The sequence below is a fragment of the Sciurus carolinensis genome, chromosome 9 (assembly GCF_902686445.1).
Source record: "Sciurus carolinensis chromosome 9, mSciCar1.2, whole genome shotgun sequence".
Lineage (NCBI taxonomy): Eukaryota > Metazoa > Chordata > Mammalia > Rodentia > Sciuridae > Sciurus > Sciurus carolinensis.
Genome location: NC_062221.1, coordinates 71,558,638 through 71,577,407, shown reverse-complemented (window position 1 = coordinate 71,577,407; position 18,770 = coordinate 71,558,638). Strand labels below are relative to the sequence as shown.

Here is an 18,770-nt window from a genome sequence, read left to right as displayed (position 1 = left end):
AAAAAACATTTTAGATACAATGTGCTAACAAATGAGCACTATTATTTTTCTACCTTTCAAAATGTCATGTAGATTTGTGTATTTCGATTTTTGGATTGAAAGATGATCAACTAAAGATGGGGGCACCAGCATGCCATGCTTCCCATCTAGTAGCAACAAAGAATCTCCAAAATGTCTTTCCCAGAGCTCAGACAACCACCGAAGTCAGAAAAGGGCAAGTCCCTGAATTACAGAGTCTTCTAAAAATTATTGAAAAATGACACATTTAAAGCACCTTTCAGAATTACATAATTCATGTCTTGTACCTAAATAACATTGGTAACATGTATATCTCACCCACCAAAAAGAATATTCTCTGCAGGCAAGAACCATTTCTCTTCTGCTAGTATCAAGCACAGGGTGGACACTTAAAAAACGCATGTTGAATAAATAAATCAATGATAAGTGTATGCAAATAATGTTCTACTTAAATAAGTATTATATTCTGAAACTTGACTTAGTGGTACATTCTGAAAGACTGCTTAGAACTTAGAAGAAGTTGCACTCAAAAACAATTAAGCAGATCAAACAACAAGTGCCACTGGAGTGCCTTTCAGTAACACACTATACTACCCACTAAGTGAAAACAAACACCTTTGAGTTAGTAGACGGTGAATTCAAATACAATGAAGTCAATTTTCAAAATTTACTGAATGAACATTTTTAAAAATTACTGATTTAATAAATGACTTCATAGCTTCAAAAGCATTCCTTTTTGTCTCCAATTTTTTCAAAGTTTAAAACTGACTTCATTGATGTAAAGCTGTGAATCAGGTTTTCAATGCATGAAGGCAGCTACAACCAGCAAACCAAGGAAAAACCAAATTCTGACTACCACACACATTCCCCAATTAAACTCCACTTTGGAGCTCTAACAACCTTATTAGAGGGATAAAAGGCAAGATAATGGTAGGGAAAATAAATAATGTGCAACAGGAGAAAAAGACACCAAAAAGAAGCCAATAAGGAGCACACCAGGTCCAAGTGGAGAGCAGCGGGGAGGGGGGATGTTTGAAAAGCGGCCATGATGTTGTGATTAAATGTTAACTGAAATGACAGACATTCTACTGAGTTTGAGCAACACACCTGTTGCATCTCTGTTTCCACATCTGCCTGGGTTACTAACTGAAGAAGCTCATCTTCGTGAAGACGAACTTGTGTTTCAAAGCGGGCATCTTTCTCTCGGACCACCTGCTGCATGGAACTCAACTGAAGATACACACCAGAGAAACTATACACGTTACACTTCCTGAGTATTTCACAAACAAATCTTACAGACTACTCTCCAAAGACAGACACTAAGTATTTACAGACAGCACTTTTTAAAGATTCAATTTTGAATGTCAAAGATGAGAATACTGGAGGAGAGAAGGGACTGGTCATACTTTCAAATGTGAGAGGAAGCCTAGTATCAAATTCAGAAATCAGTCTAAATGAACTGTTAGAAATTATATTTTCATGGGTAGTAGAAATGTTTTAAACATACAAACATATTTTTGATAAGTTCTCAAAGATTAGAACATTAAATATAAAGTTAGACTTCTCTTAAACTCTGGATACTTCTTTCAACATCACATTCATGCTCAAAAATATTCAATGGCATTCTCATGTCGAATAAGTGAAAATTCAAACTAATGTATCATTTATTCAAGAGTCTCTAAATTGGAAATACAAATTTATCTTTCTAGTCTTATATTCAAAGACTTGCTTCTACCAAAGAACTCAGTGTGCTTCCAAACCCAAACCACCTTCCCAGACAGTTATTTTCAACTGTCATTACTTATAGGCTGTAACTGGTCTTTAACAGGATGGAATGTAAATAAATGGTTGATTGTGAGCTGCTGGGTTATCAGTGTTTTTGTTTGGCTTTAGGCTGTGATGCCTGCCAATTCATTCCTTGAGAGCTATAGTTGAGCATGCTGACCAGCTTTTAGTTTCCTTATTTTGCATTGGTCCTTAACCTATCACTGATTTCTTAGTTGTAACACCTTAAATTAACATTGGCTCACCTTCTTGGTAGTTTCACAAAAAACCCTTATGATTTCTGATTATCGGAATTCTGACCTCATTATGAATTTGGAATCCTGTGTTTTAAGCATGCAGGCCCTGGAGTCTCCCTAGCCAAACATATCTAACATTCTTTTCCTTAAATGCACTGGATATATTTCTTCTCTGAGACTACTCACACCCTTCTCCATGACTAGAATGCCTTCCTTCAGCCCTTATAGAATATTGTCTATTCTAATCCCAACTTTTCTATATAACTTTCTATAACTGTCATGCTCACAATAACATCTTTCACCTGTCAAAATACTTTTCTGTAATGTTGCTTGCTTTGGCATTTATTTAGAATTTCTTACATTATCATGGATCTGTTAATATAGTTATATATCTTGGCCTTCCACATTTTAAGCAAATTGTAGGTAAAAACCATCTACTGTATATCTCCATCCTATACTGTACGAGGCGCTACATAAAAAGGACATAATGAAAGCTAGAAGGATAAAATTAAGGATTCCAGTATACATAATTTTAACTATTTATATAGCAATAGGCCATTCACAGATGAGAAGGCACCACTAATAACAAGTTACCAATATATCTGATGGATAAGATTAGCTATGTGAAAAAGTACTTCATGGATAAAATGTGTTGTGATTCAAAAGCATTCCCAAAGGAAAAATATGGGTGTAGGTGGTCAACTAGGAAATTTAGAAAAATAGGAAGTTAAGGATGTCAGTCTAAGCAGTCAGGTTCTGGTGGCAGAAATAAATATGAAGAATAATGTTAAGTAACACATATTAGTGTTACTTAACAAGGAATCATATAACCTACACCACTTTCTTATTACATGCTCACTAAGTAACCTTCTGATTATAATTTATCTTCCCACTAACATTTTATTTTAGGGAAAGAATAAACCTAATTATTTGTATTTCTTTTGGCTTCTCTTTATCAGTCTTTTTCGAACTTAGTATGAACCCAGTTTCATAAACAGTAATAAACAGTCACAATTAGGCTATGGCAAACATACCAAGGTAAAAAACACTTTTTGAGGATTTCTAGTGTTCCCTAATGACATACTTACCTACTTACCTAATTTCTTCTATTACCCTTCTAATTTCTACTTTAACACTCCCGGCAACTATTCTTTCATGTACTAAAATTTTAAAAGTAACTGTCTGAATTGACTTGCCATATAAGAAATGGCAATGGATTTGAATTTTGTAAACTTTTATTCTAATAAAGGTGACTTCCGCCCCTACCTGTGCAGCTTGCTCTGCCTGTGTCTGGCTGAGCTGGGCTTGCAAAGTGCTAATGAGTTCCTCCTTATCCTGAAGCTGTTGCTTCATCATTACAAATTCTTCCATCTCTATAGAACTTTTATCAAACTGAAAATATAGAAGAAAAAAAGTATTTATTTAAGCAAAAGGTTTAGCATTCTTAATTCTTTGACCTTCTTTTCTCATTATCCTAAATGCCCACCATATTTCCTTCTAATTTCCACTTAACACAAAAGGGAATTGCATTGTGATTTTAAAAAAGGAATTATCAAAAATTATTTGTCTGAGGAAGAAAGAAGTGAGAGCAATTTTTTTCAATTTCTCTGAATCCTCACATAGAAAAAGACAGTAAACTAGACAGTAAAATTTAAAAAACATGGATAATATTTTCAATAAAATTAGGAAGATAGTCATACAAACTTTAAAACATAAGCAAGTAAGGATAAACCACCAAAATTCACAAGACCTGCACAGTATTAGAGTCTGCATAACAGGAAGATGGTGAAGGCAGAGTGACATCTGATGGCTCTAAAAACAGAAAAACTTCAAAATAGCCAAAAAGTATTGTTGGAATGGACAGCTGCAAACTTCAGAATAGCAGCAGGGCTTTTCTACTCTTCGATACTGAGTAAATGCAAGGGGTCCACAGTATGGAGGACTAAAAGGGCTAGAGCAATTTAGCCCCTCTGGTCTCTCAAAACTGATTCATCAGGGCTCCCTTCTAAGACTTGAACATGTACTCTGAAGAAAGTGCTCACTAGTGAAATAAAAATTAAGCAAGGCTGGAGAATGCAGCTCAGTGGCAGAGTGCTTGCCTAGCATGTGTGAGGCCCTGGGTTCAATCCCCAGCACTTGACAAAAAAAAAAGGGCTGGGGAGATAGCTCAGCTGGTAGAGTGCTTGCCTTGCAAGCACAAGGCCCTGAGTTTGATCCCCAGTACCGCCAAAAAAAAAAAAAAAAAATGTAAGCAGAATAGGGATAATAGAAACAGAAGAAAGAGACACTCTATACACATGTGGCATAATTTAGCATCAACTAGCCTCATAAGGCTATACAGGATTAAATAAAACTAATGTGAAAAAAATTTCCTTCTTCATTTAAAAAAATTTTTTTTAGTTGTCGATGGACACAATACCTTTTATTTTATTTTATTTATTTATTTTTATGTGGTGCTGAGGATCGAACCCAGTGCCTCACACATGCTAGGCAAGCGCTCTACCACTGAGCCACATACCCAGTCCTTAATATTTCGTTTTAACTAAATTTAAAACTGAAGTATAAATTATTTTTCCATCAAATACAGCTTTGTTTTGGTATGATTATATTTACTTATCAGTTGCCTTGAGTAGGATACTGTTCAAGTGACAAGCATACACATAGTTGATATCATGGAATGATGCAGAATAGTTTTCTATACACCCATATAGTAATGTGAAACTACATAGGTGATAATTTGAATACTTAATGCAGATAGTTTGAGTAGTAGTTGATACCAATATAAATCACAATTGGTAACTGAATTGAAATATAAACATTTACTATTACTTTAATTATAACTGAATTATTTTTTCTAGCTCAAAAATCAGTATAGTTTAAAATGAAGGCAGACTACTGATGTTTATATAATTCATTCCTTTTTTTATTTCTAACTAGTATTCCAATGTTTGGATATATTATAGTTTGGACATATTCACCTGCTGAGGGAAAAGTGAATTGCCTCCAATGTTTTATATTACTAGTAAACCTATTCATATTGTATAGTGCTGGTATAGACCAAAGTGACAGGGGAAAGAAAGTCACAAATCTGAGAAATCTAGCTCTCATATGTTTGAACATGACTCAAAAAGAACATACAAGGGAAAACTATTACATAAGAAAAGTTTTCCTAAAAAGACTCCTCCTAAAGGTTCAGGAAAACTAATTTCACACAAAAATAAGGAAATAAGGATCAAGGCCCAAATGCCATATGAAATTAGTATTAAAAAAAAAAAAGGCTAAGAAGCAGAATAACATAGGTGATTAAAAAACATACAAGAAGCATGCTCAAAAAACAAGAAGAAATTGCTACCTATTTCAAAAGGAATTCAAAATTAATAAAATTATAAGGGACATGAAAGAAAAACATAAATCAGAATTAGAGGAGCTAGGGATATAGCTCAGTGATAAGCTCTTCCTTCGCATGCTCAAAGCCCTGGGTTTGAACCCCAGAATCAAAAAACAACAACAAAAAAGAATTAGAAAAACTAAAAAATTAGGCAATCGAACTCATGAAGTTGATATAAAAGAAAAAAATAATTTCAGAATAGAAGAAAAAACCAGAAACACAAAATAGATTGCCTTGTGTGAAATAAAAAAAAAAAAAAGAAAGAAACTGGAGAAATTATAAGGAAGGAAGAGATAAAAAGGACTTGAGGAAAGTGGTAAATATTGTAGATAATCAAAGATCAAACACACAAATAACAGAAGTTCCCCCAAAAGAAAATCAAATAAGGGAATATATCTAATACTTCAAACTATATAATTCAAGAAAACTTCTGAAATAAAAATATGTGAACCACATATTCAAATAACATACTAGGTAGATACAAATATCAACTAAAAATGATAAACACCCAAGCATATACTAATAAAATTATTAGAATGGAAAGGAAGGAAGGAAGGAGGGAAGTAGGGAGGGAAGGAAGGAAGGAAGGAGATAGTAAAGCAGATAGGGAGGGGTTGATAGACATATAGATAAATATGTCATATGATAATCCAACCCTTGGATTTTAGTAATTCATTAACCTTGTGATCATGAGGTAACTCACACCCCCTACCTGGGTAGTTTGCTCTGCCTGGGTAAGCTGGGCTTGCAAACTGCTAATTAGTTTTTCCTTCTCCTGAAGTTCATGTTTTATCTTTTCTATTTCCATTTCTTCTTCTGTAGAACTCTTGTCATGCTGAAAATGCAACAGATAAAGTCATTCAAAAGCATTACAATTAATATACATTTGATCTTTTGTTCTATTTGCTCTTTACAACCACTTAATTATAGTTTTATTAAACTGATGGAAACAAGAAAAATCTCAAGGAGTCTTAGGGTTTTCCAGTTTAGTATGGCCAAGTGGTTTCTACTAGATCTATTCTCCCTCAGAGAATAGTTGTAAACTCTGGAAAATAGAGAAAACATTATAAGGCAGCCAAAAGCAGGAAAAAACCAGAAGGGAGTTAGTTATACTTAGAAGAAGTAGCACCAAGCTTCCCATTCTGATGGCTTAAGACTGAGGCAGAACAAGTCAGTGCCATTCAGGAATAAAATTTAACAAAAAATTCGGTCTTGCTGCCTTGAAAAATCAAGGCTAGAGTTCAGAAAACTACAGCTGCTATTAACTGAGGGTTAAAACATCAGAAAAGGGCCAGTGAGGGGAAATTCAAATCTTTCTTTTTTTTGGGTGCTGGGGATCGAACCCAGGGTCTTGTGCTTACAAGACAAGCACTCTACCAACTGAGCTATCTCCCTAGCCCTTCAAATCTTTCAACAGTCTTTCTTTTAAAAAAAAAAAAAAAAAAAAGCTCTTCCTTAGACCCAGATTTTGTCTCTCTATTGAATCTCCAAATGAAACTAATTCTGCTTACTTCAAGTACAAAAAATAATTTTACATTTTCTTTCACGTAATAGTCTACCATCTGAGGATTGCTATCATTTCTTCAACTATACTCCCTCAGATTACCTGGCTTTGTGTTGAATCTGTTATAGTTTTACTATATAAATGTATACACTGACTGCTGGCGCTGACTGGGACTGCTGGAAATCATTTACTTAACCGGGAAAGAAAATGAGACTGTAAGATGTTGGATGTTTAAGGTCTCAGAGCTAAAAATAAAGTTAGTTAAAAACCAAAGTGTAAAATAATTTAAAAATCTAAGAGCATGGCTGAGGGAAATTTGAAGGAACAAATAACATGAAAGAGAGGTTGGTGCTACCAGACAAGGGAGGGGAACTGTTGAAGGAAAAACCAAAAAGTAAGAAAAGAAGGAATTCATATGAAGAAGTTATTTGAGAAGACTAATAAAAGCTTTAAAATAAGTTTTTGAGAAGTTAAACAAGGTTATCATTTCAGGAAAAGTAATGTCCTCAACTGACCAAGGTAATAGGGAACTAGCTAGTTTCCCTAAAGGTTATGCCTAGAAAACTGATGAAAACATTTTTTCCCCAGAACTGAGAACAATGAGAATACGAATTTAGCTGGTCAATGAGTACAACAGACAGAACTTAAGAAAATAAGATTTCTCAAATAGGGTGAAGTCTGACTGACTCTACAACTACAATGTGCACATGTGACATTCCTGCCTCCATAGAATATCCACTGAACCCTGCACAAAACTGAAGTTTCTTGTTGTCCACAGAGCTGTCTAAATAGGAATATAATGAAGGAAACATAATAAGTACTGGAACAATACTCTATTCCTCAAAATAGCACCTTTCCTCAGTCCTCTCTGTAAATTGTTTTACTGGTGGCAGCCATAGCCATAGGGAGCTTCCCTTACAGGGAGTCCAAGGTAATCTGACTGATTCAGTCCAAAATCTGTAAAACATTAATCTACCACTATGTGGCCATATGAGGACACAGAATTTTTCTTTATTAAGTCACTGAATAAAGGATTTCAGAGTGCAAGAAAAAAAAGTTAGAGGTCATCTAGTTTAATGTTCTAACTCCTCCAAGTTGAAACTCCTCCAAAAAAGTATGTGTCTCCTCTCCAAACGTCTCACTTTAGTAGTTAATTCTTGTTAGCCTTTTTAATTCTCTGAAAGTCTAGGCCACAACTGACATTTCATGTCCATGTTTTCTGTAGGCCTTTCATTCTCTATGTGTGGGCTATAGATAGTCCACTCAAATTATAAGTCTTGTCCTACAAAAAGGACAGTATTTAGTGCTTTATTATCTTACCACTATAAATGTTTGTGCTTAGTGAAGTATTTCCATATTGGGAGACTTTTTAGACTCAGAAAAGACATTTATAGCCAGTACCCATACCTTGGAGAATGACTCCCCTGACTGAGGTTCTGTAGGCAGAACAGTTCCTCCCTGTGCCTTCATTTCTTCTATGTGCTTATTCAAAGAAGTTAATTTTGCCTTTGCATGAAGTTTTATTTTTTTTATTTTGCTATCAGCAGCTTTTCTTTCCTCCTGCCAGAGAACAATAATGACAAATACATGAATGCTTATCCACCATAAATATTTATCTAGCACAAAACAAAAGTCCCTCTTAGTAGACATTACATTATAGTATTAATAAGAATCAGATTCTCTAATAATCTAAGTGAAGAAAAAAATCTTAAGTGAATGGTGTATCTGTCCTTTAGCAAATGCTCTCTAAGAAAGAACAAAAGCAGTAGTACCTGTAGAGCTTCATCCTTCTGTTGCAGTTGAACATCCTTCTGTCTAATAATTTCTTTTAGCTCTACCACCAACTGTTCTGAATAAGCCAGGCGCTCCAAAACATCCTCTTGTGTTCTATTATTAAATTCCATGTCTGATTCCTGAGGTACTTCCTAATGTTTAGAAAAAAGTTGCCAATACGCCAGGGAAAAGGTTATTAACTTCCAAACAGGAGTTCCTTCATTCCAACAATTTCATCTTATTCTTTGCCCAACTCATACCCTTTGAAATTCAAGACTCTTTATAACTGAGCCAACAGTACTTACAGCCATTACAATATATTGAGCATTTTACTGAATATTAATCTAATATTACTGCTATGGTTTGGATGAGGTGTTCTCCCACAAGCTCCTGTGTTAAAGCAGGAATGTTTGGGGATGAAATGATTGAATCATGAGAGCTATGACCTTCATCCTAGTTTGAATGGACTAACTGAGTGGTAACTAGAGGCAGGTGGGGCAGAGCTGGAGGAGAGGAGTCACTAGGTGTGCATGACCTGGAAGGATTTATCTACCCTGCAGCCACTTCTCTTTTTGTCTTTCTCTGCTTCCTGGATGCCATGAATTGAGCAGAGCCTCTCTGCCACGGTGTTCTGCCTCACCTTTGTGCCAGAGCAAGGGAGCTGGCCCACCATAGCCTAAACCTCTGAAATCATGAGCCAAAATAAACTTTCCCTCCTTTACAAAGTTCTTGTTGGATAGTTTTGTCACAGTGATGAAAAGTTGACTAATCCGATTACCAAAGAGAACAACAAAAGAAAGTAAAGATCACAAACTATAAAGTGGAGGAGCCCATAATTTTAAATTAAGAGACTTAGTTGAATAAAACTCTCTTAACCACTAGGCATTATTCCTTGTCTTTTCAGAAAACTAATAGACCTCTCTTTTGGTTCCTTCAGAAAATAAATACAAAATATAGGAAAAGTGGTAGATCAATGTAAACAAACAAACAGATATTCTCAAACCCAAACCTTTTACCATTTAAACCTTTTCTATGGAATAGACATATGTACCCAAGGAGGAGGAAGCCTTAAAACAATCTGGCACTGAACAGGTCCAGAGGAACAAATGAGAAAGATCTTTCAAATCTCATCCAGGATGTGGTTTCCATCCCTGCCCCTCTTAAGCCATAAATTTTAGGAGAAGGATCATTTACAAAGTTTTAACATTTTCCTTAATCCTTGTTTCCATCTTGCATGAGGAAGGATAGTCACACACTTCTATCTTAAATTATTTTCCTTAGAAGAGCATGGAACATGTCTCATCAGTTTAATTTAGAACAGAGCTACTCACAGGGTCTAAGGGAGCTGTCATATTCTGATCAGTGTCATCTCCTGACAATTCATGCAAAACAACATTTGCTAATCCTGATAATCGGCTCAGCATTTCTGTAGAAAAAGGAAAACATACGAATCAACAAAATGGACAAGGCTGCACATATATTGGTAAACATATCACCAATAAGAAAACTATGCAGGTGATATATAGATATGTATTAGACAGAGAATGCAGCCTGATGATTTCTTCAAAAGGGCATTTGAGTGTGTACAGTATAGTCACACAGTTGCAACAGCACAGATTAGAATCACTATCCTAATATCATTTTTAAAAATAAAATACAAGGTCACAATCTTTAAATAATTGTACATAATTGTTAAGTATATCTTAAAGGTTATCTTTAATGCCCTTCCTCTCACCACAGTTTCAATCACAAAAATGAATTTTTTAATCTTCCTTCCTCTTCCAGAATGTAATCCTCCCCTACTTTTTAAAGAAAGCCCTGTGATTCAGCAAACTTTTGCTTTTTTTGTGCCCCCAGGTACCCCATTCTTTCATTAAGCCTTCCTGATGAACCATGTAATTTCACTAAAAGTTAAATATAACCATTGTTCAAAATGTATGTATTATTAAATGCATATATTAGAAAAGGAAGGAAGGACTGAAACCAGTAACCTATGCTTCTTCTCAAGTAAATTAGAAAAAGAAGAATAAATTAAAACCAATATAAGTAGGAAATGGGAATTAAAAAATAAAGATTAAAGTAGAAATTAATAAAATGGAAAATAGAAAAATAGAGAAAACCAATAAAATCAAAAAGATGGTTCTTTGAAAAGATCAACAAAGATGATAAAGTTCTAGTCAATCTGATTAAGAAAAAAATAAATTATTAACATCATAAATGAAGACAAAATACCACTAGTGATCTAAGATACATTCAAAGAGAACAGCATTCATAAATTCAAAGAGATGAAATGAGTCAACTGTTTGAAAGACACAAGCTACCAAAATCTAAGAACAGAGAACCTGAACACACATAGGTGGATATGTGTATATATGTAAACATACATATTTACACTTATATATGTATACATTAAAGACTTCTAAAAAAGAAAATTCCAGATCACATGGCTTCATCAGGAGTCACAACAAATATTTAAGGAAGAAAGAATACCAATTTTATATAATCTCTTCCATAAGATAGAAGAGGTGGAAACACTTTATAACTTCTTTTATGAGATCAACATTATCTACTAATATCAGATAAAGATTTTATAAGACAATAATGAACCGATATGCCTCAGGGACACACTCAACAAAATTCTCAAAATCCTCTACAGAATATTAGCCAATTAAATTCAACAATATATAAAAAGCTAATATAGCACAACTAAGAGGAATTTAAGAAATGCAAGGCTGGCTTGATATATGAAAATCAATGTAATTAACTATATTAATAGACTCAGAAAGAAAAGCTATATCATAGTAATAAATTTATTACAAGCATTTAACAAATTTCAACATCCATTCATAATAAAAACTTTCAGCACACTAAGAACAGAAGTAAATGTCCTTAACTAATAAAGAGTATCTATAAAACATCCTACTGCCAACATCATATTTAATGTTGACTAACTGCTCTTACCATAAGATCAGAAACAAAGCAAAGATGTCACCTCTTACTATATCTATTCAACATCATATTGGAAGTACTAGCCAGTGCAATGAGGAAGAAAGGGACACAGAAGGCATACAAATTGGAACAGCAAAAGACATGATGGTCCAACAGAATTTCCTAAAACAAACAATCAAATGACCACAAATTAGCTCCTGAACTGATAAGTGAATCTGGCAAGGTTGTAGGATACAAGGTCAATATGTAAAAGTCAACTGAATTTCTATTACAAGGCTTGAGCAAGTGGAATTTGAAATTAATAGAATAATATTTACAACAGCATTGAGAAAAAAAAAGGAAAGGATTTGGGAAGAGATTTAATAAAATATGTGCAAGACTGATATGCTGAAAACTATTTAAAAATGGAAGAAAAAAATAAATAAAAATGGAGAGAAGAAATTAAAAAATCTAAACAAATGAAGAAAACCCACATACATGGATTTGGAGACTTTACACTGTGTTAAGATATCAATTCTCCCCATTTTTGATCTATAAAGTTATTGCAATTCCAATCTAAATGCCAGCAAGCTTTTAGAAAACATCAATAAACTGACTCTAAGCTTATTTACAAAATAAATTTACATGAAAATGCAAGAAAAGTAGAACTTATAAAGAATTACAGGATAGTATAGCACTGGTGAAAACACAGAAACATAATTCAACAGAAGAGTAGAAAACCTAGGGGAAAAAAAAACAAATGAGTCGACTAATCTTTAAGAAGGGTACAAACTTTAATTTAATTGAAGAAAAATCTTTTCAACAAATACTAGTAGAATAATTGAACAGCTTCAAAAAAGTAATCATTGACACATAATTCGCACCTTATATAAAAAATAGATCAGAATTTCAACTTACACTGTAAAATTTTAAATTTCTGGGAAAAAAAACAGAGAAAATCTGAGTGACCTTGGATTCAGCAATGAGTTTTCAGACACAACAAAAGGCGCAACATATAATAGGAAAAAACTGACAAAACAGGAATTTATCTAAATTTAAAATTTTTGCTCTATGAACACAATATTAAAAGAATAAAGACAAACTCCAGAGTGGGAGAAAATATTTGCAAATAACACATCTAGGAAAGAACTATCCAGAATTTTTAAAAGAAAATAAAACCTTCTTAAAATTCAATAAGAAAGCAAAGAACCTGATAGAGAAAAGTAAAAGAGATAACAACAAAAACTTCATCAAATAAGACATATGGATGATAAGTATATGAAAGTATGCTTAACCTTATTTGTCTAGGAAAATATCTATTGAAAGCACAAAGAAACCACTATACAACTATAAGAATTGCTAAATTAATTATTTTTTCAAGATGCTAGCTAGGACTTAAAGCAACAGGAACTTTCCTTCATGACAGAAAAGAATGAAAAATGGTACAGCTACTCTGGAAAATTTACCAGCCCTGCTCCTAGTATTTAACCCAATGAAATGAAAACAAGTTTATCACAAAAACTGAAAACCATCAAAATATTCAATTAGTGAATGTATGTGTGGTTACATCTGAACAATGCCATTACTATTCAACATTAAAAAGGAATGAGCTAACAAAAATAGAAGGGAGAATAGCCAGGTAGAGGAAGGGGACTGGGCAGGGAGGAAAGGGAATAGGGAGGTACTGATGAATGAAATTGACCAAATTATGCTATGTACATGTATGAAACCACCACAATGAATCCCACTTGTATGTATAACTATAATGCATCAATAAAAAATAAATAAATAAAAGGGAGACCAGTAGAGTGGGGTAAGGGGATCAGGGGGAAGAGGGAAAGAAAGTGAACATACTGGGGGACAAAATGGAGCAAATTATGTTATGTGCATCTATGAATGTCACAGTGAATCCCACTATTAAGTGTAATTATAATGCAGTAATAGAACATTTTAAAAAGGACTGAGTTATTGATTCATACGACACAAAATGGAAAAATTTAAAATGCCTTTTGCTAAGTGGAAGAAGGTAAATGTAGTAACTTACATATTATATTATTCTATTTATAACATAATGGAAAATAGAAAAAGAGCTATGCCAATATAGTTGTCAGGATTTGAGGGAAGGGGGAGTGGTTGACAATAAAAAGGCCACATAAGGGAGGCACTGGGGATGTAGATCAGTGGTATAGCGTGTGCTTAGCCGTATACAAGTCCTAATCCCCAGCCCCAAAGTGGAGAGAAAAAATCCACACAAGGAAGATTTTAAGGTAAAGGAACTATTCTGTATGGTGCTGGGGTAGTAGATTCATAACTACAGGCATCTGTCAAAGCTCATAGAACTGTGCATCTCCCAAAGTAAACTTAAATATAACTTTTTAAAAAATTAACTAGTATGTCAGTGAGATCTAAGTTTCTCACTATCAGTGAAGGAAGTTACAAATAACCAAATAAAGAAGCCTAGGATAAACCCTGTAGTACTGGATTAGAGTCAAAGATATCAATAGGAATTCATGTCTCTTCTAATATATATTAGTAGACATAGAAATATAGATATCTATGTACTACATATAATAAGTTATTATACAAGAATATATATCCTAGCTGTACCTACTGAAAAGTCCTAAAAACAGTAACACATCAGTAGCGGTAAGCACATCCAGCAATCAGATCTTGATTTCTAATACCAATCTCCAATAAAATGAACCAGGTCCCCTTAAAGAAATGGCTGGTTATTCAGAGTTCGGGCAGAAAGGACACCAGATAAGCTTGAAGGATCTTATCTTGTAGCACCAGAAAGTAAGAAAGTGCTATAAAATGAAATAAAATGAAATGGGGACATGTGACAAGAAGTCAACCTGAAGGAGCTCCCAATGGCCAAAGGTATGACAAGTCACAAAACAAATAATAGTTTAGGATTATAACTCAAATAAAAAATAAATACCTATCACTCTAACACTCAGGTAGATAGTAGACAATAAATAAAAATTTGATACAAAAGAAACAAATCTTTCTTAAGAAAGAGTTCCAAATAATCTATGTAGACACTTGCCCTTCCAGAAACTAGATCTTAATTCTACTATCCTTGAGCATGGGATAGACTTAGGGACTCACTTCCAAAGAATTTAATGCGAAAAGGGAAAAACAGCAACTTCAGAGTAGAGGGACCTGGTAGTCACCATCTCAACAAAGAGATCAAGGTTAAAATCACCACTGATAATTCATCATAATAACATGTATCCTCTAATGATGTGGTAAGAAGAATACCTTACCTCTCTTTCTTCCCCCAAACCTATAGCCCCAGGCTAATTATGAGAAAACAACAGGTAAAGCCAAATACAGGACACTCTAAAAAATACCTGACCGATATTCTTCAAAACTTTCAAAGTAATGAAAGATGGCAAAAGACTAAGAAACAGGTATAGATCAGAGGAAACAAGGAGACCTGCTGATTAAATGACTGGATCCTGAATCAGAAGAAAGACATTAGTAGGAAAAAATGGTGAAATCTGAATGAAGTCTATCTGTAGTTTACCTAATGTTTACATACCAATGTAATTCAAACTTACCATGGTTATGTAACATGTTAACATTAGGTAAACTAGATGAAGAATATACAGTAGTAACGCTCTATACCAATCTCTGCAAGTTTTAAGTAAATCCAAAGCTATTCGAAAATTAACTCACTGTTGTAACCACTACTGTGTTATTTATTCAGGTGAATGTCAACTTCATAAACTCTATAAAAGTAAGAACCATATGAATGCTTTGACAGGAAAAAAAAAAAGAACTGAACAGTGCTTATTGCTCATTTAAATGATTATGCTGAATTTTATATTCTGTCATAAATTATTATTTGGCTTTGAAAACCCTCAGCAGGGAGAAATATAAACAGTTTTGTACAAAATTAGTACTTAATTAAAATTAGTCTCTGCTTCAGAGACTATGCAGAGTAGTAAGTTAATACTGTTTAGGGCAGTCATGGTTCTTAAGAAAGAAGTAACGAGAACTGTTTCTATAACAAATTGTTTTGGATGACTTAAGAAGCACACAGCAATTTGAAAAAGATGCCTGAGACAGGAAAGGAAAAGAACTACCTCCTAGGAGGGCAATATAGGACCAAGCATAAATACATACAACCATGTGAAACATCATGTATAACTAGTAGAGGGCAACACAGGGTCATACATTAGTATATATAATTATGTGAGTAATTATATAGAGTAATTATATATACTAATGACTATATATAATTACTTATTCAAACTATAAGACTCACAGCTACAGTCAACTTTAAAGCCACAACTCATCAAAACAGATTCTAAAACTTTCTTTTCAATAGTGGTTTCTAAATTTGGTACATTGCTAATGTAACATGTTAACATTACAGAAGACTGGGTGAAAGGTATACTGGAACTATGTACGATCTTCGCAAAATTTCTAAACAATCTATAATTATTCCTAATAATTTATTAAATTTAAAAAAGAGTTAAATAAGATGCAAGGAAAAGTGATATTGAAGATAATAATCTGGATTCCCTGAAGAAAACAAAAGAAAGGAACAACACAAATATGAAAAACCCTAACCCAAAAATGCTTATCTGAAATTTTAAAAAAGATTTAAAAGTACATATGGAAAGAGCCCTCCATGTACCTGAGAGCATCAATCTCTGAATGACCCAACAAGATAGTCTAGTAAAATTATAAAAAAAAAATCCTTAAGGATTTAGGCCAGAAGATCATATGACTTGTAAGTTAAGATTATAATCAGACTTTTCATCAGCAATGTTTTGCCCAAAAAGAAATGAGTTACAGATTTAAGATATTCAAGAAAAAAGGTTAAAAAAAATGAAGTTCAGATATAAAGAGTACACACAAAATGTTATGAACAAGCAAAAAAAATCATGAAACATTTTCCCTTCAACCTTTCCAAAGGAATTCATTAAAGAAAAAACTTGAGAATACCATTATTTCTTTATTCACTTAAACTGATAGTGAACATTAAATATATACTTACTAGTAGAACCAAGACCAAGACTGGGAGGGAAATCATAGTATGTAATGACTATATACTCTAGCCAAATACAGGAAAACAATGAGAAAAATTGGGAAGATTGTAAACAGCAAATGCAAAACAAAGAAGGAAAAGGAAAAACTCTGAAACTTTTTAATAATCAAAGGTGGTGGTGGCTGTATTAGCATTGTTATTCCCAGATTATTTCATGTGGAATGTGGGATTCAACCAAATAGTAATTACAGGCACACAAATTCTATTATCATATTTTTGGTATGAAAAAAGAAGATACAGAAGTACAGAAGAAATTAAAGTCCCAGAATACTGATTTTGAATTTCAAGTATCAGTATGAATTTATAAGGTATTTATTTAATCTTTATAGCTTCCCAGTTCTGACCACTTAGAAGACTTACAGTGACCAAATGAGAATACCATTATCATTACAAAAAAAAAAATGTTTTGTGTTTCTTTTAATAGGAGGGCTTCTTAGAGAAATGGCTGATTCCTGTTCTAAATTAGGAAATACACAGAATGAGTCTGAAACATCTTGTCACAAGTTAGCAAGGCAGCTACCAAAGACTACTAGAGTCAGGTTAAAAAGATTAAGGAGCTAAAAGGCCCAGGTTCCCACTGGCTAAAAGAACAATCTGAATTTATTTAAGAATAAGAATTGCTGGGCTACCAATATAATTCAGTGGTAGAGCACTTGCTTGGCAAGCACAAGGTCCTGGGGTTCGATCCCCAGCACCACCAAATAAATAAGTTAAGCAACTCACAAAAAAAGAAAAAAAAAAGAATTAACAATAGATTGAACCCACAAAGTCTTTAAATTTATAAATTCAAATGGGAATAAACTAACAATCTGAACCAATTATCTTCAAAATAATATAAAGATTTATTTTGCCTTTCCTATTTGAACTTTAACATTCGGAAGGAAACAGCAGATGTGAGGATACATTTCCTCATTTCCTTATAAATCCTTTCCTTATTCCATCTAATAAAAGAAAATAATCCATTCTAACATTTACACACCCGAATGAACTCATGGATTTAAACAGGATCAACAGATTGGTACCAATCTGCAGGAAAGGCAGAGGACAGAGAACAGGCTGAACTGCGGAATGAATGTGCAATTTCTAGACTGGAAAACTCAAGTCAAAAGGCCTAAGTTCTTCAGCAATAATTATAAGGAAAAGACTTAAGTGATATAGCAAGTTTATAAAGATGACATTCACATTTTGGTAAAGAAACTGAAAAGAAATCACAAGGAAGTGAATACTTTTGGAAGGAAGCAAGTGGGATGGGACACATGAGTCAAGTCTCTGGGATGATGGGCAAAGTTATATTTCTTTACCTGGTAGTTATAACAAGAACATTCACATACTCATTATGCCATAGATATTTTGTGGTGTGGCTTTCCCTATCTGTTTTATTTTTAAATGAAAAGGTTTTCTAAAAAATTAATTATTAAGCAATTATGTGCAGAGGCATCACAGGGAGTTTCTTTTGTTTTTATTTTTGATTGACATAATATTTGTACAATTTATGAGATATAATGTAATGTTTTGATTCAGTAATGATCAATTCAAGCAACTCAGCATATTCATAAGGGAGTTTCTAGACTTAACCCCAGGCTTTTTGTTACATGTTCTAACCTATATATAACTAAGTGACTGGCTGCTTTCCATCACTTTCATTTCAGATTCCCTGACAATCCCTCTACCATCCCCTCTATCACAGCCCTACTCTGTTCACACCCACACTTTCTTCTCTACATAGCCTGGACCCTACTGCTATCACTACTACTTTTAGAACTAAACAGCAAAGTAGTGAAATTTCAGACAGTGGTTTCCACACCCACACTTCAGAGAATTGTAAAAATATCATGTTTGCAAATGTGTGCACATACTCACCCACCCAAGGTGACAGGCCTTAAGATCGAAACTTGTGAAATTAGAAAATTTGTGACATATCTTGTTTTATGTAATGTCTATTGTGGATATATGATTTTAAAATTTTTCCATTATGCAGAAATCCTGAAATTTTTTCAAACTATAATTTTCCTCCTCTCTCCCCTATACCACACATGATATTCTGATTCATCTTTCCTCAGAGGCTATGCTTTT

At 33.6% G+C, this 18,770-nt stretch overlaps 1 protein-coding gene across 6 annotated transcripts in view; it reads right to left on the bottom strand.

Moving 5' to 3' along the window:
• Golgb1 (golgin B1) overlaps window positions 1-18,770 on the bottom strand; it is a 73,771-nt gene that overhangs the window by 51,826 nt on the left and 3,175 nt on the right. For 2 of the 6 annotated variants that reach the window (XM_047563401.1, XM_047563406.1), the window contains exons 2-7: window positions 10,036-10,130; window positions 8,704-8,856; window positions 8,339-8,491; window positions 6,140-6,262; window positions 3,306-3,431; window positions 1,126-1,248 (exon numbers count right to left, since the gene is read on the bottom strand). In XM_047563401.1, the coding sequence (XP_047419357.1) occupies window positions 1,126-1,248; window positions 3,306-3,431; window positions 6,140-6,262; window positions 8,339-8,491; window positions 8,704-8,856; window positions 10,036-10,128 (771 nt within the window). In that variant the 5' untranslated portion in view covers window positions 10,129-10,130. The remainder of the gene's footprint in view (window positions 1-1,125; window positions 1,249-3,305; window positions 3,432-6,139; window positions 6,263-8,338; window positions 8,492-8,703; window positions 8,857-10,035; window positions 10,131-18,770) is intronic. The other 4 variants (XM_047563402.1, XM_047563403.1, XM_047563405.1 and 1 more) reach the window with 4 other exon arrangements.